At 35.3% G+C, this 27,624-nt stretch overlaps 1 protein-coding gene across 3 annotated transcripts in view; it reads right to left on the bottom strand.

Moving 5' to 3' along the window:
- Positions 1 to 27,624, bottom strand: part of vapb (VAMP (vesicle-associated membrane protein)-associated protein B and C) — a 55,540-nt gene that overhangs the window by 18,161 nt on the left and 9,755 nt on the right. For all 3 annotated transcript variants that reach the window (XR_012407183.1, NM_212647.2, XM_073952588.1), the window contains exon 2: positions 15,149 to 15,301. Coding sequence is in view for 2 of the 3 variants with exons in the window: in NM_212647.2 (NP_997812.1) it covers positions 15,149 to 15,301 (153 nt within the window). In the remaining variant the exon portion in view is untranslated. The remainder of the gene's footprint in view (positions 1 to 15,148; positions 15,302 to 27,624) is intronic.

Genomic DNA, 27,624 nt, shown 5'->3' with positions numbered 1-27,624 from the left:
TTGGCTCTAGTCCAACATGACAAACTATACATAATAAAACAATCCAGGGCTCCAGACTAACATTTGAGAGCACTGGGAGCAGTGCCAGCAAGTTCCAATACTTGATTTGGTAGCGCTGCACATGTAATAACATTTTTATGTAGAAATGTTATATCTCCTAAATTTGACAGTAGCTTGAGTTGAGAGTAGCAGTAGAAATCCATATGTAAATTTATTTCTTCACAAAAAACGTAACATCTGTAAAAATTCTAACAGCCTTATATTATACAATTGCAGATCAAGATAACTACAAGCCTAACAATCTCACAAACATAGCAAAAAAAGTAGCTTAACATTATTTTCTATGCAATTCATCATGAAAAACAATAGCTTAATGTACGCATGAACCGGAAGTTGCGACTGCTTTTTTTCCTCCAGATTGTGACACTATTACTATAAAAACAGAATATTAAATGAGAAAACAGTGGGTGTGGCTTGTTTTTTTCTACTGCGAGCTCATTGGATATAATATAGTAGGCATTTCATTCAGAAAGATTGAGAAAAGGGTTTTAAAACAGTCATTACAACCTAACAGACATCTCCTCCTCACCATTTCTGTTTGTCAAAACTGACAGTTGGAAGGGTGTGGTTAAGTATGTTAGCCACGCCCAATACCCAGACAGACGTAATCTGAGAATTTAAATGAAAACAAACAGAAAGTGTCTTTTCAGATTCAATTTGTTTCTTAATGATATGCACAGGCAAATTGTTCAACACAAAACTAGCAATGTGAGCTAACAAATTCAGGGCTTCTGGTAGTACCTAGCAGAGGTGGGACCAAGTCATTGTTTGGCAAGTCACAAGTAAGTCTCAATTCATTGCCCTCAAGTCCCGAGTCAAGTCCCGAGTCAAGACAGGCAAGTCCCGAGTCAAGTCCCGAGTCAAAGGCAACAAGTCTCAAGTCAAGTCCAAAGTCCTATAGTTTGATTTTCGAGTCTTTTCGAGTCTTTTTAACAGAAAAATGAACTGTAAACAGATTATGTATGGTTGTAAGATCTGTATTTATTAAACAAACCTTTTTTTATGAAAGAACATTGCTCAGATATATAAAAACACAAATGTAATTTTCTGAAAAAGTGCTAAACAGTGCTGCGTCTCGTCTACACAGCACATTGCACAAGAACGAGTTCCACTACAATAGAGTCCATTTTGCCTCACATCACACAGAAATTGCAGGTCTACTGCTGTCTAATTCATTAAGTTTAGTTGTGCTATGTTATGTCTTCTGTGATCAACTTGTGATTAACTAAAACTACATAAACAACCTCAATGAGGCAGCAGTAGACCAACAACTCCTGTATGCTGCAAAGTAAAATTGAGTGAACTTGGTATTTTGTCAATTGAATCTCGTGTGTGCTGAAGAGATGAAGATGCAAATCTGTCTAGCAGCAATGTAAAATTGTGGCACATATTCTCAACGAAGTAGGCTACTTTATACAAAAATTAACGTTGTTTTCTTCACATAACAATGAAGAACTTTGCTCTCTACCTTGTGTGACGCTCGTGCACCGATTTCCTCTGTGGACAAAACTGCTTGCGAGTTCTGAAATATACGCTGCTCACGCGCAAATTTTCTCGCTCTCAAATATGCACTGCTCCACACACACATTTTCCTGCGTGCTCTCAGAGATTATATACAGAATTTGAGTCTTGTGTTTCCTCTTCCTTTCGTGCTTTTTGATATGATTTATATTGAGGCACTATTTATTAACAATAACCAAAATACTAAAATAGACTTACATATTAAATTTTTAATCTAATAAACCATAACATTTTGGCTGTATGTTTTATGATGAGATATTTCCAGTTACAAACACTTAAAGACACAGAGAATAGATGTTGGATGTAAAGAATGCATTTTGTTTTACAAACATTTATTAATCACCCGAAAGGTGTACCATACTAATCAAATAAAAAAACATTTAAACAAAAATATAACTAACGCAAGCAGAAATGTAACTGTGATAAAAATAAGGAAACCATTATCAACATTGATAAACCATATCAACATTCTGGAATAATCAATTTATCAGGAGGATCTCTGGAGAGCAAAAGCAGGAAAGGTTTGAGGCGCCAGTGTGGACAAAAGTCAAGCAAACGCAGTGAGACTGAATACGTGCACGAGAGACCAGCCAATCAGATTGAAGTACCTGCCCACTGGTGAAAGTAATGTCAGAGCCAATCAGGTTTTTCTTTCTTTTTATAAAGAACGGGGTTCAAATCCCACTTAGGCACTTGTAAACTATCATTTTAGACCATTTTGTCAAAAATCCCTACTGAAAAAAACAGCTTGAACCAGCCTAGGCTGGTTTTAGCTGGTCGACCAGGCTGGTTTTAGAGGGGTTTTGGCCATTTCCAGGCTGGTTTCCAGCCATTTTTTTAGCCTAGACCTAGCTGGGAGATGACCAGCTAAAACCAGCTTGACCAGCCTAGCCAGGCTGGGAGCCCAGCCAAAACCAGCTATGTCCAGCTTAAACCAGGCTGGTCAAGCTGGTTTTAGCTGGATTTTGCTGGTCAGTTTCCAGCCTGATCAGCTAAGACCAGGCTGGAAATGGCTGGAAACCAGCCTAGAACTGACCAAAACCCCTCTAAAACCAGCCTGGTCGACCAGCTAAAGCCAGCTTACCAGCCTAGGCTGGTTTAAGCTGGATTTTTCTGCAGGGATATTGTAATGTTTAACAATTTATTAGAGCCACAAATTATCTAAAACTTGTTTTCATGTTTGAATAGGCAATAAATGTGCTAAATAAATTAAAATAGAAATACCCACAGTGAAACAGTTATATAAATTTAAATATTAGTTTAAATACATTCATAGTGGTTTTAAATATCTTTTAATATGTAGAGTTCAAATTCAACAAACTGAATAAAACAAGTCTTCGTTTTTAGTTTATTTAAAAACAATTACAAATGGAGTAATTCAACTCACAATTAAATGATCTCATTGAGTGATGGAATAATAAAGGTAAAACTTTAATTGAATGATCAGTCAAGTGTTTTCCAATGAAATCTGTTAAAATAAGAGTCCTACAAAACAGGAACAAAGACACTCATGAAACGAAATGTGATTGTCAATTGTATTTTTTATTAGATGGTTGGTTTTAAGTACCTTAAAAATAGTAGATAAGCCTTAAATATAGAGGGGGAAATACAGAAAAACAAACAAACAGAAATTCAACAATATAGATGCATTACATTACAATTTCACAATAAAAATTTAATTAAAAACCATGTAGAGGACTAAAATATTGGTAAGAGGCATAACATCAACAATAATACAAATACTTTTAAGGTTTTAAATAAAAATAAAAATTTTATTTAAAAATTCTAAATAAAATTAATAGTATCAATCCAAAATATAAAAAAGGTAACACTTTACAATAAGGTTGTATTAATTAATTAAGTTTATCTATGTACTAATGTGAACAAACAATGCAGTGAAGTACAGTTACAAATCATTACAGTATTCATTAATTAATGGAAATAAAATTATTGGTTAACCTTTGTTAAATCACAGTGCATTAACATTAATGTTAACAAGCATAACTTTAAATTGTAATAATGCAATAGTAAATGTTATAATAATTAAAAATTAAATAGTAAATAACTATAATTAATAAAGGTTTAAAAGTATAGTTCATTATTAGTTCATGTTAGTACATAGATTAACTAAAAAAACCTTATTGCAAAATGTCACCAAAAATAACAAAACACTTTTTTCACAGTTTTAAGAGCTTTAAAAATAAATTATATATATCTAGTTATTATGGCATGTAATTATTATTACTACTAATTAAATAGTTAGAAAATACTGTCAGAGGATGGGCAAAACACAAAAATAAAACATAATATGCGAATTGACACAAACGACCAAGTGCAAAAACATAAATTACAGCCATGTTCATTCATAATTATGTGAAATAAATGAGGAGAGGGTAAGTTTGGTTAAAAAAACTGAAGTTTATCGACTTATGCACAACAGTAAAACAATGCTTTTGCACAACAGTAACACATTGCGAGTAGTAAAGTCTCTTACCTTTGACAGATGTTGTAAATCCGCTCAATAAAACAAAAGGAGCAGATCGTGGATGTGTTTATTTCATTCTCCGAGTCAGAATGAAAATGGCATCTTCAAATTTCCCGCTGGTGCAAAAACACGGAAGTGCGCCACAAAGCGCTAGTGGTTGAAAGTATGCGTGCATGCTTTCTGTCACACACACACACACAGAGATAGAGCGCTCTGTGTCAACATACTTTTTATCTTTGGGCTTTTTATAGAAAGTAGCAAGTCTTTACAAGTCAATAGGCGCAAGTCCAAGTGAAAGTCCGAGTCATTTATGTTCAAGTCCAAGTCGAGTTGCAAGTCTTTTCATATTTTGTCAAGTCGAGTCTGAAGTCATCAAATTCATGACTCGAGTCTGACTCGAGTCCAAGTCACATGACTCGAGTCCACACCTCTGGTACCTAGAATAGCAAAGTTGAGTAAGGTAGGTCGAGCCTTCTCCTTTATGGCTCCTAAACTCTGGAATAGCCTTCCTGATAATGTCCGAGGCTCTGACACACTCTCTTACTTCAAAACTAGATTAAAGACCTATCTGTTTAGTAAAGCATACACTCAATGCATCACTTAGCGGGTTTCAACACAAGTTTCTACATCTTGTTTATATACACTATGAACAGCAGCTACGCTAATTATTCTCTTTATTCTCCATTTCCATCTGGGGATACTCATCCCGAGGTGCTCAGATTATGCAGAGTCACTGATTGGACCCAAGACCAGCGCCGAGATGATCCCAAGGTGTCCATATCCGGGACCAGGCCGTATCCTGAGCTGCTGCTGCGCTGTTGGTCATGGGGGATTGGAGAGCATGAGACTGATTCCAGTGATGCTCCAGGGACAGACGAGTCTTCGCTGAGGCCAGCTTCCAGCCTCCTCTGCAGCTCTGCACAAGACTTTTGCCCAGCGGAGAAATTAAAACGGTCATGCCGAACTGAGTCTGGTTCTCTCAAGGTTTTTTTTCTTCTTCACTCTCCTATTGGTGAAGTTTTTTTTCCCTCTCCGCTGTCGCCACTGGCTTGCATGGTTCAGGATCTGAAAAGCTACTCATCAGTGAATTTGCTCTTCAGTGTTTGGACTCTCAATAATGACTTCAAACCACAGTGAACTGAGCAAAACTGAACTGAACTTAAACACTAAAAACTAAACTACCATGATCCAGTTACTATGACCATTTATGTGAAGCTGCTTTGACACAATCTACATTGTAAAAGCGCTATACAAATAAATCTGATTTGAATTGAATATGGTTAGTTTTGATTTCATTTAGACTTTAAAGACATTTAGAAGAAATTCAAATGCAAAACTAATATTACTTGTTTACAAAAATACTCTTGCATAATTGTCTTACAAAATTATCCCACATATTCTCTTAATATTATTAATAAAAAATTTAATATAATGCAATTTGTTGCTATTACTCCACATTTCTGTCAGTGGTACTACAATTAAACCAACAGGTGATTTTTTTTTCAATCAAAAATCTTCCAACCTTATAATTGTTGAATAGGTTTTTTTGTTTTGAGGAAAATGTTGGTGTGCTTTCATTTGGCTTTACACAGGTTGTAATGTATCAGAGATCTCTCTAACAAACTCAAACGCTACTTACTGGATTTTACATGTAAACGACTGGTCTGGTGAAACGTTCTCTTAGGCTGCAGATGCATTTCAAACACGACAGAAAGCCATTTTTCATCAGTTCAACATCAGTATGATGGTATTGGCAGCACCATAGCCTCAAACAAAATTTAGTCAGGTAAAAGGTCACAAAATACAAGTGGCAGAAGTCTGGAGCCCTGCAATTGATTTTTACATCGTGATGTCCATGGTTTACGAATCACCCACACACCCTAAATCAAACGGATGATGCCAAAAACTGGGCTCATATTAAGCTCTCAAGCATGCAGACTGTTTATCAGATATCTCTATAATGCATATCTTCACTGAATGTCTTTCGAAATCTCAGTTTTTTGCTTTGAAAGTAAGCGCATTTGGCACACACTCCTTTTTTACACAGACTTTACGAGCTGTCTGCACAAACTGTTCTTGTATTCTTAGAAGAGAACTATTTCTAATCATGTTGAGCTTGTGTGTGTGTGTGTGGCCATCTTTAGAGCTGTTGTCAACTGCATAATAACAAATGTTGCCTTGGGTCAAGTGAATTCACGCGACAGCTCTGGTCATCTAAAGCAGAAACCACATCAAAACACCTGACCGCCGACAATCATTCCTCTGCGTAATTAAACTGAATCCCTGGAGATGAAAAGCGAACAACTCCATTAATTATGAAACATGACCTCGGAATCCCCTCGGCAAAAACCTAAATGGAGAGCAGGAGAGAAATGTGAGGAAATCCAGACAGCACTAATGCTTTAGGAAGACACACCTAGCTTTCAAAAGCAGAGGTTTTGAGTCATGGCAGGGTATTGATAAGTGTAATCGCTGTGCAATTTGATATCGCCATGGCAGGATAATGTGAACAACATTCAATTAACCTTAATCAACTGTGTTTAGCCCAAAGGTCATGGTGTCTGCACCTTGTCTGATGCGATGTGCAGCTAAAGAAATATTCTGGGATAAAAATAGCATGTCGTGCAATGGGTAACTGCAGGAAATGATTCTGACATGATGTTTATGGCATTGTATACGTTTATGGTTATTATATTACAAATGTAATAAAATACCCATTTTAAAATACACAAACTTTTATGTAATAAATATTAATTAAAATAGAATTTTTATAATATGACGTTATTATAGAGACAGACGAATAGATACACAGATGGACGGACGGACGGACGGACGGACGGACGGACGGACGGACAGATAGATAGATAGATAGATAGATAGATAGATAGATAGTTGACAGATGGTTAGCCAGACAGACAGAAAAATGAACAGACAGATGGATAGATAGAGGGATAGATGGATAAACAGATAGATAGACATTGGTAGAAGGATAGACGGATGGACGAACACAGATAGACAGACAAATAGATGGATGGACGGATGGATATATAGATGGATAGACAGAGAGATGGATAGACCGTTTGATAGAATAGGCAGAAAGATGGATAGACAGATGGACAGACGGATGGATAGACAGATGAATAGGCGGACAGACAGAAGGATAAACAGACGTATCACGGAAAGACAGATGCATAGACGGACAGACAGAATAATAAACAGACAAATAGATTAACAGACGGATGGATAGACAGATGAATACGGACAGATGGATGAATGGATGGACAGAGATGGATAAATGGACAAACAGATGGATGGATGAATGGATACAGACAAACGGATAGACAGACGGATAGACCGACTGATAGAGGATAGATGGATAGACAGACAGATAGATGGACAGACAGACGGACAAACAGAAGGAAACACGGACGGACGGACGGACGGACGGACGGACGGACAGACGGACAGACGGACAGACGGACAGACGGACAGACGGACAGACGGACAGACGGACAGACGGACAGACAGACAGACAGACAGACAGACAGACAGATAGATAGATAGATAGATAGATAGATAAAAAGAATAATGGATGGAAAGACAGAACTAAGATAGACAGACAGACAGACGGATGGATGGACGGATGGACAGATGCATGGGTAGACAAGACAGATGAATTGACAGATTGAAAGAAGGATAGATGGATAGACAGACAGATTGATGGACAGACAGACAGACGGATAGATAGAAGCATAGACAGATAGATAGACATTGACAGGACAGACAGACAGACAGACAGACATATAGACAGACATATAGACAGACATATAGACAGATAGACAGATAGATAGATAGATAGATAGATAGATAGATAGATAGATAGATAGATAGATAGATAGATAGATAGATAGATAGATAGATAGATAGATAGATAGATGAAGACCTTTTAGATTCAAGTTCTTCTAGACTGAGCGTTTAGTCTTCAGATAATGTTAAAGTGAAAAAAATACAGTACAAATGACTCGACAGAGGCAGAGTTTCTTCAATCACAGCAGATTCACGAGGGATTCAGAGTCTAAAGTTGCTCCTATTGAACTTTCAACAAGTAAGTTCCAAAGGCAGACTGACAGTGATGTCTGAGGGCGGGTGGAGACGCGAGGCTTGTCTCATCGGTCTGGATAAAAGTCAAAACCCCATTAAGAGAAATCCATTGTGTATCCCCTACAATAAACACGCCAGGGACGACTTAAAAACTAGTCTGTCATTGATTCACATACCAGTCAAGGCAAACTGAGTCATAGTACTTGTACACGCTGACAGGGAGCAGGCATCTCACCATGGAGAGGAATCACCAAACACTGGAATAAACCCGGATAATGAGAGCGATTGAAGAACATTCGTGAGACTGAGATTTCAAACGAGTTGAGTTATTAGGGAAAAGACTCAGAGGCCAACAACTGGTGTTACTAAAATATCTCTCGGTTATGTAAAGACTTCAGTCAGGCACAAAAGAGCAGTTGGGTATTGGATATAAAGGTTGTGAAACATAAACATTTCCCGCATTTTGCCAACTGGCTTTACACGTATGAGCTTATTGCAATAAAATTAAAATTTTCTCAACTTTCATTTAAATAGTTTTAAATAGCTTTTCAAATGTTTCTATTAACTTTATTTCATTATTTTAATAATTTTAGGTTTAGATTTAAAGTTTCTAGTATATTTCTGGTTTAAAATTTTCATTTAAGTATTTTAAAACCCACATTTTTTACTAATAATTATTAAACATCCTGCTAATCACTTTGAAAAAAAAATTCATTTATTTTTACCCTTGTTTTAATTTTAGATTTTTTTGTGTTTTTTTATTTAAATTTTTATTATTTTATTTATATTAGCTACACTTACTGTCCACTTTATTAGGTACACCTTACTAGTACCCGGTTGGACCCCCTTTTATCTTCATAACTGCCTCAATCCTTTGTGGCATAAATTTAACAAGGTACTGGAAAAATTCCTCAGAGATTTTAGTCCTTATTGACATGATAGCATCACACAGTTGCTGCAGATTTGTAAGCTGAACATCCATGATGTGAATCTCCCGTTTTAGCACATCCCAAAAGTGCCCCATTGGATTGAGCTCTGGTGACTGTAGAGGCCAAATAAGTACAGTGAACTCATTGTCATGTTCACGAAACCAGTCTGAGATGATTTGCACTTTATGAAATGACGTGTTATCCTACTGAAAGTAGCCATCAAAAGATGTGATCATAAATGGATGAACATGGTCAGCAACAATACTCAGGTAGGCTGTGGCATTGACACAATGCTCAATTGGTACTAATGGACCCAAAGTGTAACAAGAATATATCCCCCACATACACCACCCCCACCAGCCTGTATCAACTGTTGATACAAGGCAGGATAATTCCATGATTTTGCTGTGTTGATGCCAAATTCTGACCCTACCATCTGAATGTTGCAGCAAAAAATCGAGACTCAGACCAGGCAACGTTTTTCCAAGCTTCTATTGTCCAATTTTGGTGAGCCTGTGTGAGTTGTAGCCTCAGTTTCCTGTTCTTAGCTGACAGGAGTAGCACCTGGTGTGGTCTCCTGCTGCTGTAGCCCATTTGCACCCACTATTTCCTCTTTTTCAGATCATTCTCCGTAAACCCTAGAAATGGTTGTGTGTGAAAATCTCAGTAGATTAGCAGTTTCTGAAATACTCAGACCAGCCTATCTGGCATCAACAACCATGCCACGTTCAAAGTCACCTTAATCATCTTTCTTCCCCATTCTGATGCTTAGTTTGAACTGCAGCAGATCGTCTTGACCATGTCTACTTGCCTAAATGCATCGAGTTGCAGCCATGTGATTGGCTAATTAATAATCTGAGTTAATAAGCAGTTGCTAAGGTGTACCTAATACATTTTATTTATGTACGTTTCTCATCTAATATTTACATTTTTTTAGTTTCATTTTAATACACAAATGTCATTTTATTTTTATCTATTTTTATTTACTTTTATTTAACAATATTTACACTGCTTCCTCTGATCTGAATGCTCAATGCCACAGTTTTTATAGCGCCAGTATGTAACTATTATAATTGTGTTTAATATTACATTATTAAAATTTATACTACATTATTATAATCAAGTTTTTAAACCAATTTTTATTTTATTTATGTATTTAACTACCATAACCGTGCTAATGTCTAGTACTTGTTTTAGTCTTGAGTGAGATTTTGCGTCATTCTCAGCCTTTTGTTCAAAAACAACAAAACAAAAGGTGTGTGTTTTTGATGAGAATACTCCCTGTGGCTTCACACATAGTCACATCACCTTGTTACTGAAACCAAGATGTCGAAGAAAAAAGAAAAGAAAAATAGTGTCTGCAGAAAGCAGTAACACTTCTAATAGATACTGAAATCTAGATCCACACAGACAGAAAATCTCTACAGATATGTCCAGCAGTCAAGCAAACAGACAGACCTGTGACAGAACGTCAGAAAAGATTCAATATTAAACAATTTTTCTCAAAACTCTCCTAAATCCACAACTGCTGATCAATTACCTGATGGAGAAACAATGATTTGATAGCAATGTCATGTTTTTATGGGTCATAAACAAAACAAAATTATACTTCCCTTAATCTACTGACATAGGAAGTCTTCACATTATAAAACTTTCCTGTAAATTTCAGAACTTGCATTCTCGCTAGTCTAAAAACAGCGTATATTGAAGCCAATCTGCCAAAACAACAGGTTCTGGAATTACTACATTATTACACAACAGTGGCAATGCAGTGGCGCAGTAGTTGCTGTCGCCTCACAGCAAGGTCGCTGGTTCGAGGCTCGGCTGTGTCAGTTGGTGTTTCTGTGTGGAGTTTGCATGCTCTCCCCACAATCACGTGGGTTTCCTCCAGGTGCTCCGGTTTCGCCCACAGTCCAAAGACATGCGCTATAGGTAAATTGGATAAGCTAAATTCTCCGTAGTGTTTGAATGTGAATGAGTGTGTATGGATGTTTCCCAGAGATAAGTTGCAGCTGGAAGGGCATCCGCTGCATAAAACATGTGCTGGATAAGTTGGCAGTTCATTCCGCTGTGGCGACCCTGGATTATTAAAGGGATTAAGCCAAAAACGAATAATTGAATGGATGAATTACACAACAGTGCCTCTAAACTCCGCCTCCATAGAGGAAGATCAAAGTCTGCTTCTACATCACTGCTTGTTTGACTCCGCCCTGCTTGTTCAGCTTCATCTGCCTATTAGATTTACTACATTTTTTTTAAGGTATGTGGTTGCAAACAATTAATATGGTCTGATTTTAAAAAAACAAATTAAGTTGAACAAAACAAAATTTATTTGTTTGTTTAAAATCAGCCCATATAAATAAATAAAAACCTGTAGCAAATCCAATGAATCCTTTCTTTGTCTATGTATCTACACTGCAGTAGGTAAAATACCAGAGGTAAAAACAGCTCAGCACAGAAACCAAATGATAAAGATGCTCAGGAGAGAACAAGATGCAAATTTTGAAGAAAAAAAATCTCTTGACATTGGAAAAAAAAATGGATGAACTTTATTTTAATAAAGCTCTAGATGCAAAAGTTGGTACTTTATGGACTTTATTTCACTGTAGATCTGTTAACAATCAAGGTGGAATTCAATGCTGGATTTTCAGAAAGACTGAAAGTAAGATGGAGCTGTGGTGAATCTGTTGGATCCTGCAGTCTTAACACACCACACAAGTGTGAGAAACTTTTCATTACGAGACCACCATTGCTTTGTCTGTTATTACAGTTGGATTGATGTGTTCTCAGTATCCATGCATTTTTGACACCAACTGTATTTAGATGTAGGCTCTCAAAAATACAGTTGTAGTCAGAATTATTAGCCCCCTGTGTATTTTTCCCATTTTCTGTTTAAACAAATTTCTAAACACAATAGTTTTAACAACCAATTACTAATAACTGATTTGTTTTATCTTTGCAGTGATGACAGTAAATAATATTTGACTAGATATTTTTCAAGATGCTAGTATTCAGCTTAAAATGACATTTAAAGGCTTAACTAGGTTAATTAGGCAAGTTAGGGTGATTAAGAAAGTCATTTTATAATGATAGTCTGTTCTGTAGACAATTGAAAAAATATTGCTAAAGGGGGCTAATAATATTGACTTTAAAACGTAAAAAAAATATTTTATTCTAGCTGAAATAAAACAAATAAGACTTTATCCAGAAGAAAAAATAATATAGGAAATACTGTGAAAAATTCCTTGCTCTGTTAAACATCATTTGAGAAATAAATAAATAAAATAAATAAATAAATAAAATCACAAGAGAGCTAAAAAATTAAAATTTTAACTTTTTAAGAAGATGTTTACAGTGTTGGACACAGAGCTGTAGTTTCCAACTTTGGGATCTTAACTTAAAAACAAAGCATAAGCAAATTTAAAATACACAAAACTGTCAGCCAATCACAGCAGTGGTGTTTACTTCAGAATCTACAATTAGAGTCAACTATTCAAATAATCTTAACTGAATACTTCTATATGAAAAACTCTCATAACATAACTGGACCTCAGAGAACAGTAAAAAGCAAAGGGGGAAATGCAGTACATGGCCCCTTTAAATACTTGGCACTTTGTAACACTGCAGATGGTCACATGACATTTAATGCCGACATCATCATCTTAGTCGAAGCAGTTCTTCCACATTACAAAGATGTGAGTCATGACACTGTTTTTTTTTTTTAATGTAATGAAGCTGCATCTGCAACATTCACAAAACTCAAACATTTGAGTCACTAAAGCTCTGTCTGAATTAAAGGAAGCAGCGCATGAACACATGATAAAAAGATTTCAGCTTGGCTTATCACAAAATGGGCAAATCAATAAACAATGCTAATGTAAAGTTAACATTATTATCATTATCATCATAATCAAATGACAATCAAACACTAAATATCATTGGAAATAAAATTAAATATAAACTACATGCAATAAAATAGTCATATTATTTAAACTACGTTACCAAGTAAGAATAAACATAGTAAAATAAATTTTATACATCTATACGGTCAATATTTATATTATTTGCTTTTTATTATATTAGTAATATTTATTGTTTTGATTGCTTTACAATTAAAATAATGACAATTAATTATTGTCACAACAAGAACAAAACAATTCAAATAAAATGTTAATAATAACAAACTTCAAACTCTCCAACACGCAATATTTGGTATTGGTACTTAAACTGGTTCAAGTTAAAGATTTTGTGCAATAAAAGCCTGATCCATTGCTAATAACATCAACACAACAAACAAATAAGAACTGGGGAAGAACTGGAACACTTGTTTATTACGTTATACCCTGGGGAAAATGCCAGAAATGTTCCAACTATACAAATACTAAACACAAAGACTTTTGGTAAGTAGCAGAAAAGCCATAATTTGAAAATAATTCCAGGTTGTTCCTCTGACAAGGGCTCAATGCATAGGAATTGTACAGCACCATAAATGCCAGAACAAACAGACTGAGAAATAGTACATATCAGGGCTGGATGATAAAACGGTATCGGCAGGGGCGTTGCTAGACATAAAGTTCTACTGGTTTTCTGCGCACATGATGCAGATATGCGTCAGTTTGCTTTTTGATTAAACTACATTGCTTTCACCAGCATTGGTTCGGTTGCACATAGAGAATAACGTCTTTATTCCGGGATTACCACTCCTAATAAAAACACTTGTATATAAAGTAAATCATATCTCAGATCATTTACTGGGGCACGGGTGATTTCTACTGGGGCACGTGCCCTAGTAAATTGGGTCTAGCGACACCCCTGGGTATTGGTATTAATTACAAAAACCATTGTCAATAATGATTAAAAAAAGTTTGGTATAAAGTTTCGGTATAAAGCTATAGTTTTATTAAAATTGGCACCTTGGAAGAAAAAGCAATAGACTTAAGGTTATTTCCAATTGAGAAGTGTGGCTAGATGTGCACATGGCACCCACATGACGCACTCGCAATTTCCATGTACACCTATTTAAAAAACACGTACTTAAAATGCCACGAGCTCCTCAATGCATAGAAATTGTACAGGACAATAAATGGCAGAGCAAACAGACTGAGAAATAGTCCATATTTCAGGGCTGTTGTAACAATGATAGATATTACATTTTTTTTACCTTTTTGGCCACCATTTCACTTTTTTTACTTTAAAAGCTGTTTGCCACTTTCTATGCACTTTCTTTACTAAGTATTATTTTTGTTGTGTTTTTATTTTATTTTTTTTAAATCTTTTTGCTACTTTTATTGTTGTTTTAGACAAATAGAACTGCAATGAAAGTAAGGGCAAATGTAAATTGTATTGTTGTTTTTTAATAGTGCTGTCACGATACTGGAATTTGAAACCAATCTGTATTTTAAAAAGCCCATTTCCCACTAACGCTTGAGCAGGTTTAACGATTTGTGCATTTTAAAGCCGCAAAGATCAGTCAATTCATCACCGAATCGCTTGTATGTCTGCTCATGAACAGACTAGCTGATCTTCATGGCTTTAAAACACTCCAGTGTCCCTGTATCTGCAGTACCATTCAGTAAACAGCTGGAGTTTGGTGAACTGATGACCTTCATGGCCAATCACAGTCGTTTCTGTTAAGCATGTGTACCCTATGGCAAATAAACGCTGTATAAGAACACGCTCAACACTCAAATGTTTGCGGAAATGGATGTTTTTAAAAATGTCAGTACTGATTGGTATAAAATTCCAGTATCATGACAACACTATTCTGTACAATGACAATAAAGATTCTGATTCTATAGAAAATACACTGTATGGAGAGACTGACGTATGAGTGAAGACTTGATTCACAAAAGTGCAACAAGCATCAAGAAAAATGGACAGAGCATGTCATTGTTAACAATATGTGATGATGTGCTTCAGATGAATTGTGACTTGATTTTGTAACCTCCTATGACAACCTCTTTGTTTCTTCCCACCCCACTTTATTCCTAAATAAAAACTGTAAAAAAAAAAAAAAAAAAAAAAAAAAAAAAGACAAAGGAGGTGCATTTACCAGAGACATTGATCGAGGTTCCGGCATCAATCACTCCACTGTTTGGCCGCACACAGTATCGGCGTGGTGCAGTCGTCTTTACTTTAAAGCACACATTTCTGTCTGTGGGATTAGCAAGCTTTAGGGTGGTGGTCACCACATCTGTAAACGGACCTGAGGGCAGAAAGAAAAGACAATTAGTTGTTTTTTTTTTATGTTACATTTTTAAATTCACAGAGATGATGCTATTAAAGTGCTATTATGGTTTACTGCAACAATATCTTAACGTGATGATCAAGAGCCACATCTGCAGCCAGACTGCTTTAAAAGAGCAAATCGATTTACCACTTGTAACCGATTTCACCCCACCTAACCGTAATGATTCAAGACGAATCACATTAGTGGCACATTACAAAATTAGAGATACATCAAAAGGCCAAAAGAGCACAGTATTGTTCTCGATTCTGGCACTCGCTTTACACTGCAGCAAACAATAAGGGACTTTCAGGAAAATAGAATAAACTGAATTTGTTCTGCTCAAAGGCTGAAGCTAATCAGTTTAATAAGACAGAATCAAATGATTTAAAGACTGAATAGTATTACGACTGAGAGAACACTGCTTTGCTAAATCTTGGGGTTGGTCATTATTATTATTTTTTGATCTCTTATAGACCATTTTGTGGGATGTAAACAACAACAATAGTCCCAACGTATCTCCTCAACGCATCTACATTTTTTATTTCTATAGATTCTGAGAATCCAAAATGAGCCACTAATTGATAAATGATGTTATGATAGCTGTTTTAACATGAAGATATGATTGAATTGCCTCTTGTTACAGTTATGAAACAGTTTAATAACAAACAGGAAATGTTCATGGGCCAATGACATGCCATAATTGAAATGGTCTATCAGTGTTCCCACACTTTCATAGCCACCAAATTCAAGGACTTTTTAAATACCTAATAATTTTCAGTTGAGCACTTAAGTAATACACACTTCCAACATATATAGCGGCATGAAAGTCCTTACTGTACTTAACATTTCACTTACACTTAATATTTACATTAAAATGTCCTTATGATGATGTTTTGAATGTGTCGTTTTCACAAATGTTGAGCGTTTTAAAGTCATGTTCAATAAACAATCAGTTGAATTCAATACTGGTAATATTCAAATCCGGTTTCTGAAGTATTGATAAAATGCAGTATTTGTTATAGTTCATGTATAATAGAATTATAAATAATATATTAGAATATACTTTGTAAATGAAGAATTTCTTAGTTTTTATTCAGTTTTTGAAAGCAGCACATTACACTTGTTGAAATAACACAATAAACTTTCTATTTAAGCACTTTAAAGAACCTAAGTTTGTTTTAACGTAGTTTCCAGGCCTTGAATGCATGTCTAAAATTCAAGTACTTTCAAGCATGGGAATCATTTCTTATGCTCAACAAGGTAGCATTTCCTAGAAACATTGTGCAATATTGTGAAATATTATCACAATTTAAAGTATGCGTGAACTGGAAGTTGCCGTTTCACTTTTATTTGAGTATGTTGATGTTCTTTCAACTAAAACAGAAGATGGAGTAGTGAGTGGGTGGGGCTTTCATTTTGAGCTTCATTCCCTTATAGCAAATTAATGGTAAGAAGGGCGTGGTTATGAATATTGTGGATGAAGCGTCAAACTGAACTTCACACTCAATCACAGTCATATCTGTTAGGCATATGAACCATAGACTGTAAAATATATGGACGTAGTGTCCGTGACGTCACCCATAGGTTTCTAAAAAGCGCAAAAGAAGCCACAAGTAGGCGCGGCCAACCGTTGCCATTTTGTTCGCACGTCATCACACCCACGGCGGGATACCAAACAAGGGCAAAGAGGCGGAGAGTCAGTGGAGCTACAGACACCTGCTGGCATTTAGCTTGGACCTGGTTCAGACAAACTTTACTTTGGGAGAACGCTTAATACTTTATCACCTGTGACTCGTTTGTATTCTGACCACTTGTGCTTGGCTGTATACTATATCAATAAAGTGTTTAGACTTTTAAAAACACTGCTGTAATACATTGAGCCACTAAACATTGTTCTTATGATGTTTTTCAACAGGAGGAAAACGCGAATTACTTCCAAACACCTCAGATACAGTCTGTGTTAGTTAATGTAAGACTATTGATGAAATCCAGCATAACACTGTATGATAACGCTTCAGATGACTGTTCTAGAGCCTACAGCTAATCAATTCGTCAGATACTGGAGTGCATTACAGCTCTAAATATTATTATAAACGATAAATGATCTTAAATAAAACAAATACATGTATAGAGATGGTATATAAGTATATAACTTTACTCACATGGGAAACGGAGGCCACGTGAATGGTTTGTGAGCACAATTAAGTGCAGAGCATGCCATGCCATCTAATAATTGTAGGAAACAAGTCCAAAAAGCAGTTGACTGTGTAAAGCCACATAAAACAATACAGAAATACGATAAATATGCCGAGTTCAGTGGCTAATCTGCTGGAGTCAGCTGAGGTGATGTGACGGCGACCAACGAGACCTAGCTGTCAGTCAAGTGGCCACGCCCTTAAAATGCAAACTTAATATAACCTAATATAAAGGAAACGGATGAAAAAATTCACCCCCCTCACAGTTGTCATGAAGGGTAATATTACCTGTATTAACCAAAATCTTTTTTTGTACCAGGCTGTAAACACCTCTTTTCTGCTGTAAAGTTGGCCATTCTAACAGTGGGCTCAATTGAAATGTGCTCCGTTTTGGAGCCAGGAGCGGCCAGGACTAGCGGAATTTCGGATGAATTGCAGTTTTAGTTACTTCCGTATTGGCTTCCTGAGGGAGAGCGGGAGGTTGCCGCTTGATGTGAACACAATGGCCAATCAGCAGTGTTTAAAAACATGCTTTATAAGCAGCGCTCAAATGTTTTAGCGGAAAATTTCATTTTAAAACCTTCAGCATCGATTGGTACTGAAGTCCTTTACTGAACTTTTGACTATCGGGCTATTTTTATTTATTCCAAACTTCTGACATTCCCCGTTATTCAGCTAACTCTATGCTTTTTACACAGTATAATGAAAGTCCCCCAAAAATCTAAATTTACATAGTTTTGAATGTTTCACAGTGGCTCAGTGGTTAGCACTGTCGCCTTACCTCAAGAAGGTCGCTAGTTCAAGTCCTGGCAAGTCCAGTCAGCATATCTGTGTGGAGTTTGCATGTTCTCTCCATGTTGGCGTGGGTTTCCTCCGGGTGCTCCGGTTTCCCTCACAGTCCAAAGACATGTGCTATAGGTGAATTGAATAAATTACATAGGCCGAAGTGTGACTGTATGAATGTTTCACCTGGAAATATGTTGATTTTGTCATGTGTTGACATTAAATCAAAGATCAAGCCATTCTAATCAACACAAGCTGAAAGATCAAAACGCTAACATGACATGACTATCCATGATGTTTTTTTCTGTAAAAGGATTAATCATATAAAACAAATATATTAACCAAAACTATATCTATGTTTGTAGGGACACTATATATTAAGGCTGTGCGATTTGGGGAAAATATCTAATTGCGATTATTTTGACAGATATTGTGATTGCGATTTGATATGCGATTTGATTTTGTAGTCAAGCTTCAGCTCAATAATGTGTATGAGCTGTGGCATCAATTCTGTGACAGCTCTTAAAAATGGCCCGTTTTTGTTCGGTGTCTGTGAATTTGAAACCAAAATATTCCCATATTACCGATGTCCTGTTTATCTTTTATATTAATTCAATATATTAATAACTTAATATAACTTAACATATTTATTTGATTATTTTTTATTAACAACAAATACAGAATTATACAGTAATATCTAAAAATATATGCCAGGGTGTACTTAAAAAACATTCAGCAATTGAAAATCTTATATTCCTTAAGAATATTACAAGTCTTCTTCGCTTTTTTATTAAGTGTTCTCCAAACTGTAGTCCTTAGTTGAAGGAAATGAACAAAATTTGGCTTTGATCCGGTCCATTTTTTTACATATATGAAATGTTCCCATAATAATAAAAAGTACTAGAAAGGTTAATTTTTTTGCATGTATTGACATAATAAATGCAAATATCAAAATGTTGAATCTTGAATACAACATTTGTTTTCCTTTAAAGAGTATTTTCCACATCCACCCAGAAAATCCTCATCTACACTCACAAAGCACATGGACAATAGATTCCTGTTCCATGCAACAAAATCACAGGAATAATCAATATCCAAATTAAATCTCTCTTAAACCTCTTTAGCTGGATTTATACAAATCATGAAGCCCGACGATGAAAAACACATGGGGACACTCAATGTAAAGTTTTGATAAACAAATGATTGGGTCTCCCCCTCATGGTGCAGCGGTCCCTGCTCAAACACAAAGAGCAGATAACATCTCTGCTGGCCAAAGGCGACTTCTCAAGCTCTAAGATGCCTTCATTTTTTCGAAGATTTCTCTTAACATAAACAGAAAAAACTAACACATGTGGCAACATTTTTACACACTGCACAATTCATCGTTTTAGTATCGATATCGTTGGCAATCATCACATGGCAGGATAAGCAATGCTGAGTCTGATCTACAAGCATTCGGCCATGAGAAACTGTACCATTTGTAACAATAATACTCATTCATGTTAATGAAGTGTTTATACAACAATGTCTATGCAGTATTACTTTACATTTGATTATTCAAATTACTGTACCTGGATACTGTTAAACTCCTCGGAAATCAATAAAACATTCTCTGTTTCATTTGTATTTTTTTATTGTTTATTATTTTATTTTTTTACTTAATCTAAACTTATGTGTTGTTTATTATTAAGGAATCATCTCAATCAATCTAAAATAACCAATTCTTGAATGTCAAAAATGTCTTGAAAGTTATCATAGAATAACAATTCAAAATATTGCAATGTTAGATTGTTCTGATATCGTTCATCGTGTGTGATCACAATGCTGTTCATCTCACCTGCAAATGCTTTCAGACTTTCGTTTTCAAACAAAATCATTTAAGTCTGTGTAAACAGGAAGTTGCTGAAGAGGCTTGCGTATGATGTTTGAGTATTGTGCATAATATTGAGTATATATTGAATATAATGCTGCTTATAATGTTGATAATGACAAATGTCTGTGTTTTATCAGTAGAAGCGGTTTGTTTGTATGTAGTTGATGACAAAGTGCAAGCATATGTCTAACATAGTTATTAATCCAACTGTGAAGCGATGTATTCTGATGACACCATTGGTCTGCACATTGGAGACCAGGACAAAAAAAAGTCAATTTAAGTCTACCACTCCAAGTCTATACAAAATTTGGCATTTTAGCCGTACATATAAAATTATTATTGTGTTTTTTTATTAAAACACAATTGGGTTTAAGTCAGGGCTCTGGCTGGGAAATTCAAGAATAGACCTGATACAGTGATCAATCTTTTATGATTGGTGTTGTTTTTAAATACAATAAATCTATTAAGATAAAATTTGTAGTGGTGCTCATTCATTTTTGATGGGTGCTTCTAAATTTTTGCTTGTGCTCTTATATTTTTGAAGTTAGGAACACCAGTGCTACCAAGTAAGAGCATTGTTTTATTCTGATGTCATCGTTGTCCTGTGCATTGGGGACCAGGACCAATTTAAAAGTCATGTAAGTCTATCACTTCAAGAGTAATTTAGCATTTTAGCCATACATCTAAAATTACTATTGTGTTTTTTTATTAAAACACAATTGGGTTTAAGTCAGGGCTCTGGCTGGGCCATTCAAGACCAATGCTGATACGGTGACTGGACTTCCCTGATTGGTGTTGTTTTTAAATACAATAAATCAATTAAATATACAATTCGCAGTCGTGGTCATTTATTTTTGATGGGCGTTTCTAAATTTTTGCTGCTGCTCCTAAATTTTTGAAGTTGGAAGCACCAGTGCTGCCAAATAAAAACTTTTTATTCTGATGTCATCACTGTCCTGTGGATTGGGGACCAGAACCAATTTTTAAATCAATTTAGATCTACCACTCCAAGTCTATACAAAATTTTGCATTTTAGCCATACATTTAAAAATATTACTGTTCTTTTTTATTAAAATACAATTGGGTTTATATCAGGGCTCTGGCTGGGCCATTCTAGCTGTACATTTAAAATTATTACTGTTCTTTTTTTATTAAAATACAATTGGGTTTATATCAGGGCTCTGGCTGGGCCATTCAAGAACAGTGCTGATATGGTACCCAGTCTTCCCTGATTGTTGTTGTGTTCAAATATAATACAACCATTAATATAGAATTTGCAGTGGTGTTCATTTATTTTTGATGGGTGCTTCCTAATTTTTGCTGGTTTTCTGATTTAACATTGTCCTGTGCATTGGGGACCAGGACCAATTTAAAAGTCAATTTAAGTCTACCACTCTATAATTTAGCATTTTAGCCGTACATATAAAATTATTACTTTTTATAATCATATGTTTGAGGATTACCAATAATTTTACTAATAGTAAACCAATTTTTTAGCACACAATATTTAAAAACTATTGTTACGTGAGTTTGTTATCAATATACGCATTGAATCGAGGCTTGAGTGGGTTACACCCCTAAAAGATAACAAATCAGGCCATTTCTGATTTCATGTCAAATGTCAACCGCACATGTTAGTTTGGTCTCCAACATCCCCCACTCTTTGTGCTATGGCAGTGCTACATCAACTATGCAACACCTCATCTGGGTTAATTCTATTAAACTGGTTAAATTATTGAGAGACTGTGACACTTGAAACCCATACTGAGCCTTATGTTGTTTGAGCCTTTATGTTGCGTGTTGCACAAGAAAAGACGCAGACGAACAAAGTGCCTTGGGCCTTTAAAACCTTTTATAGAGAGTCAAACATTGCACAAGACCTAAACAATGGTCTATTCTGGCCAAAAGCCTTGTGGTACATGCCTCTTTCATTCATGCAGACCTTATGGAGAAACTAATCCTCTTAAGGCAAATAATTGCAAAGCATGAGTCACGCAGAAAGGCATCATACTTTTTAATAATTTCATTAGGTAAATGATAACGTCACGTTACTGATCAATGCAAAGTGCCTAGTAGGAAAAAGCACTCAATTTATTAAAAAATAAATACGTTTATATATATATTTGGTAAGGATGGACATTCAGAAATTAGGTATTAACTGTAAGTATTTTATTGCTTTTTAATTTGAAAAAAAAAAAAAAAAAATCACACTGTAAAAAAATGTAATGACAAAATTCAAAACAACAAATACTTTTATGTTGCTTTAACTTCTTTTAATAAGGTTTCAACTCAAGTTTTTAAGCTAAACAAATTTTAGCTTAATATTTTAGTCAATTTGAGATGACTAGAAAAGTTCATTTGATTCAACAACAAAAAAAATTTAGACAGCAAGATTTTTTACAGTTTATTTAAATTACAACATTTTATACAACCATTATTATTCAGTACCAAAAAATAACAGCTTTTTTATTTTAAAGTGAAGTTAATGGACAATATGCATGAACAATGATAAAATATAGTAAATATTAAGACAGCAATAAACTAATATGCAAAACCGCTAATATATAGTCATGTACTCCAAATTAATGCACGGGTCCTAAAAAAGAGGAGGCTTTCAAGAATCAAACCAAAGAATATATAATAAATAAAACTTTATTCCTGGACATTAAAATGTGTTCTATTTAATTCTACTTTTTGTAAGAGAAATGAATGTCTAGCATTCAACCTTTAAACATGATATATAAAAGACTCCAAGTAAAATGTAATTCAGTGTTATATTAGTTTGTGTACCACAAATAAATACTTTGTTATAGCCATGTAAGTTTTATCCATTTGTCAGCAAGAAGCTTTTAAATATACAAAATCTAAATTTGATATACTTTAAATATACATTTTTACTATGCATGCATATTAATATTGATCTTACAAGCCGGTGCAGCCTTAGGAATCTTTTATCAATATTTAGATATTTTATTTTCACTAAAAGTTATTTAAACTATTACTTGCATTTCATTTTGTGTCTGCGTAAAAAATTAAAATAAAAATCACATCACAGGGCTCAAAATTGCAACCATTTTGGCCATATATGCTCCCAAAAATGTATATATGTGACCTCATAATATATTTAAGAGCATTTGTGTGACTGTATGTATTTGTAACAAAACCTGCTTTGATTGAATGGTAAACTTTGGTGGACATACATTTTTAGGTCTCTCAATAAGTTTAATTGGGCTCAGTTGGATTTAAGTGAGGGCTCTGGCTGGACCAATCAAGAACAGTGTTGATGCAGCGACCGGCCTTCCCTGATTGGTGTAGTTTTCAAATACAATAAATAAATTAAAATACAATTTGTGGTGGTGCTCATCCATTTTTGGGTGGGTGCTTCTAAATTTATTAAGTTAGGAGCACCAGTGCGACCAAATAAATACTTTATTTTAAACCCTGCAATAACACATTTAATTTAATGCAGACACTAACAACAACCTCAACTTGACTTTAAAGTCAGAAAGTTGTAGGATATTGGTGGACAGCCATTTTTAGGTCCCTACAGAGATGCTCAATTGGATTTATCTCAGGGCTCTGGCTTGGCCATTCAAGAACAGTGTTGATACAGTGACTGGTCTTCCCTGCTTGGTGTTGTTTTTAAATACAATAAATCCATTAAAATACAATTTGCGGTGGTGCTCATTCATTTTTGGTGGGTGTTTCTACATTCATGAAGTTAGGAGCACCAGTGCGACCAAGTAAGCAGATTAACTTCGAACCCTAAAATAATACATTTAATTTGATCCAGACACAACCAAGAGCCTCAATTTAACCTTTAAGCCAGAAAGTTCTAGGATATTCTGCAGACACAAAACATGTTCCCTTGCGCACCTTAAAAAAAATCATTGTACACGTCATTTAGCATCGAAGAGGTTTTCCAGCCAAATAAGGTACAACAGCGGAAAAGCCTTCAGTATTTAAGTGTGCCTTTGGTATGGTTCTGAAATACCCAACACATCTGCCTGCAGTGAAGCTGCGTTGATGGAGAGAGATACTTGGCATCGGCACGTGTGCAGATGTGACTCGTCTTTCCAAGCCCGGCATTTCAACATCTGCCTCTCATTTACACCCTGCTTTATAGCCCTAGAACGTATTTATTACAGGGCCGTTTCATGATCATTATAATAATTCAGTTACCCAAGGTCTGAATCAATGAGCATTTATGTAATTTTGCCACGTAGTTCAAGGTATTAGTGATACTGAACAGGCCAAAAAAAGGTGCAGACCTGCTAAATCAAACAGACGTCACCGTATTTTAACAGCTTTGCCCCATTACTTCTATAACTGGATGGCCTCAGAATCTCAGAGGGATCAAACCACCTTTAATACTTTGCAAAAATCACATATAATTATTGGCTGGGGCTCAAACTCCACACTCTTAGACGCTTAAATATAAACTGCCATGTCTGGATGGTCAAGTTCTTGTTACCTGAAGTTAACTACTACTAAAGAGTATTTTAGGGGCGGAGTCTTTGGTAGGAGGTGTGGTGTAATGCTAATGATTTTAAAAGGTTACTTTGGCCCCATTATGGAGCAAAACCAATGCTAGTAGCGTCCTCTGGGGAGAAAATGTGATGTCCAGTGCTTAGAAATAAATGCACTGTGCCTCATTTATAAATCATAAGTCTGATCCTGTGCTTTGGACTACATCTAAAGACTACAGTAGACGCAGTGGATCTGACATCTTTTCGGTTTGTTAAACAGTCTTCTTTTGAAGTCAGATGAATAAACTCTTGACAACAACAGAATAAATGTACGGTTCTCCACGGTGCAGTGCTTATCGCTTCTGTTTAGATTGATTTTATATTATATTGTGTTTTATATTTGTTCATTATATATTATAATTTTATTATTATATTATTATTATTTTTTATTATTATTATTTAGTTATTTTTTAATTAAGTATTAAAATAGACAAAAAGGCAACAGAACTGACAAAGCCAATGTAATGCTCATGGTGCAAAATGATGAAAAGTACTGCAATATGACGCCATCTAAAGCACATACATGCATCAGGAAAATTACAAAAAAATGTATAACAAAATGCAAAAACAGGATGAAAAATCAAAAGAATGAGATCTGAAGAAAATGATTGATGTGTGTGTTTTGTAATTTAGGTTTAGTCTAGATGCCATTTACATACACTAATGCGTTTTAATTTTAAAATGCATATGTTTCGTTATGGCTACGTATTACATGTTTGACTCACACAAAAAAAAAAGAGCTAAAGACCCCATTTCTGTTTGAACAGAACAGAAATTCAAACTTCAAAACAAAATTTAAAAAATGAGGGCACATTGCATATTATTCAATGATTCATAAAGCCACTCTTATGTGGTCTCCAATAGTCTCATATCGTTTTTCTGAAACTCAAAAAACCGTTAGTCTGGCCAAGGAGCATTTTGGAGCAAACAAAACATACTAGTGTGAACAGCACCTTACAATTACACACCAATGAGTTTTGGTTTTAAAACATACATTTTGCTATAGTTATGCTTATGCCTTCCGTCCACACTACCCCTGAGTTTTCAAACCCTGAAACTGAGCTTTTTGAAAATGCTGAAAAGGCCATTTTGGTTTTTAAAATGCTGCTGCTCTCTGTCAGTGTGGATTGAGGGAAAATAGATACATCTGAAAATGAAAGCGTAGCTGCAGACATTCATCGATCTGATTGGGGCTTTTCCTCAATATTAAGTGCACAAAGTTCAGTCTTGCACCCTCTCCTTAAGTTCGCAAGTTTGATATGAAAAACAAACTGAGAGGACACATCGGGTAAATCTTCAAAGGGAACAGTGTAGATACTTTATAATGTCATTCACATCACCCTGGCTATGTTGTCACTATTTTAAAAAATTAAAATGAAAACATGATATAAAGAACTGCATATTTTCATTTTGATATTAAAAACATAACAGAGAGCAGAAATGTTGAGGCGTCGTGTAGCTACATATTTATCTGACCGTCATCTTCAATGTATGCATACTTATATTAAAAACAGATACTACATAACATAACTGCCTTTCATTTTCTTCAAAAAACACCCTGTCTCTTTTGCTGAATATCAGATTTAATAATCAATAATGGCCATTATAGAAGTATAACGTACAATAAGTTTATACAATATAGGAAATAAAGGCAAGCAATCGGTCAATATGCAAAATCAGTGTACGTGACTACATAAACTAATATATTAACCTATCTTTGCGCTCAGCCAAAACACGTTACCTGAGAACAAGAATAGATTCAAAAGACCAATGGATCGTTAGATAGAAACAAGATGAATTAAATATTACGTTTGACAACTATAGTGAGATGAAATCTAGCTGTGTATCCTTGATGAACTGTCTGACGTGCGCTGCTCTCACCTGAGGAGGTGTGCTCAGAGTACCCTCGACTGCCTGGAGCTCAGATGTGTGCATATGCTGCATGTGTGGTCATGTGATGTGCGTTTTCAGTGGTGTATTGTGTGGATGGAGATCTGTTCAGAAACCCTAGGTGAAACTAGGTGTGGACGTGGATTGTTTTCGTTCTGAAATGCCGTTTTAAAACTAAAATGTATTAGTGTAAATGGGGCCTAAGCAACCCCTGAATAAATGCTTGGTTTTTTTTGATCAACAATTCAAGAAAACCAAAAAAGTATGTGTGAAAGCGCATCCTAAATCAAGTTAGATTTCTCTGAACACCAGATTACATGATAATTGGTTTAAGTAAATGTATCTTCATTTAGGAATCCAGGAAATAAAGACAAACCTTGTGAGTAAGAAACATGCTCATGATGCAGCTTAATTCATTATAAAGATTTTGCATTAATTAAATACAATATTAATTGTCTGGGAGGAAAAACAAACAAAAAAATTTAATCCAAATTATAAAAACAACAACTGACATTTCACTTTTCACCCACTACTTAATCAGTAAAAATCTACAGGCGCTTTCTAAAACTGCCCTAGTTCCATAGTGGAACCAACTTGGGCTCATCTTGCTTAATTTTAATCTTTAATTAAATATCTAAATCCCATTCCCAGCATACACCTGATTTAAAGTCGACATTAATAGGCATTTACTTTTGAAGTTGCTGAAATTGAGGTGACACGAGTTGCTTCGGAGGAATCGTTCACTAGAACAGTATTGCACAACAAGCAAGATCATCAAAAGCAAACTATGCAATAAAAAGGTGCAATGGTTACACCTACAGTACATCAGCCCTGAATGGGAATGCTTATGAAAGGTTTGGACGTTGATAAGTAAAGACTGCTTGTGTTTAAAAGAGTGAGAGGTCCTTTTCGATGTTCATTTATCCCAGTATCTCTAACTTAAGACACCACTTAAGACAGAAGCCTTTATATTAAACAGTTAGCGATATGTATTTTGACAATACACTGTACACTGGGGAGACTAAACAG

This window comes from Danio rerio, chromosome 6 (assembly GCF_049306965.1).
Source record: "Danio rerio strain Tuebingen ecotype United States chromosome 6, GRCz12tu, whole genome shotgun sequence".
In the NCBI taxonomy this organism is placed as follows: domain Eukaryota; kingdom Metazoa; phylum Chordata; class Actinopteri; order Cypriniformes; family Danionidae; genus Danio; species Danio rerio.
The sequence above is the reverse complement of the archived record's forward strand: the minus strand, read 5'-3'. Positions and strand labels throughout refer to the sequence as shown.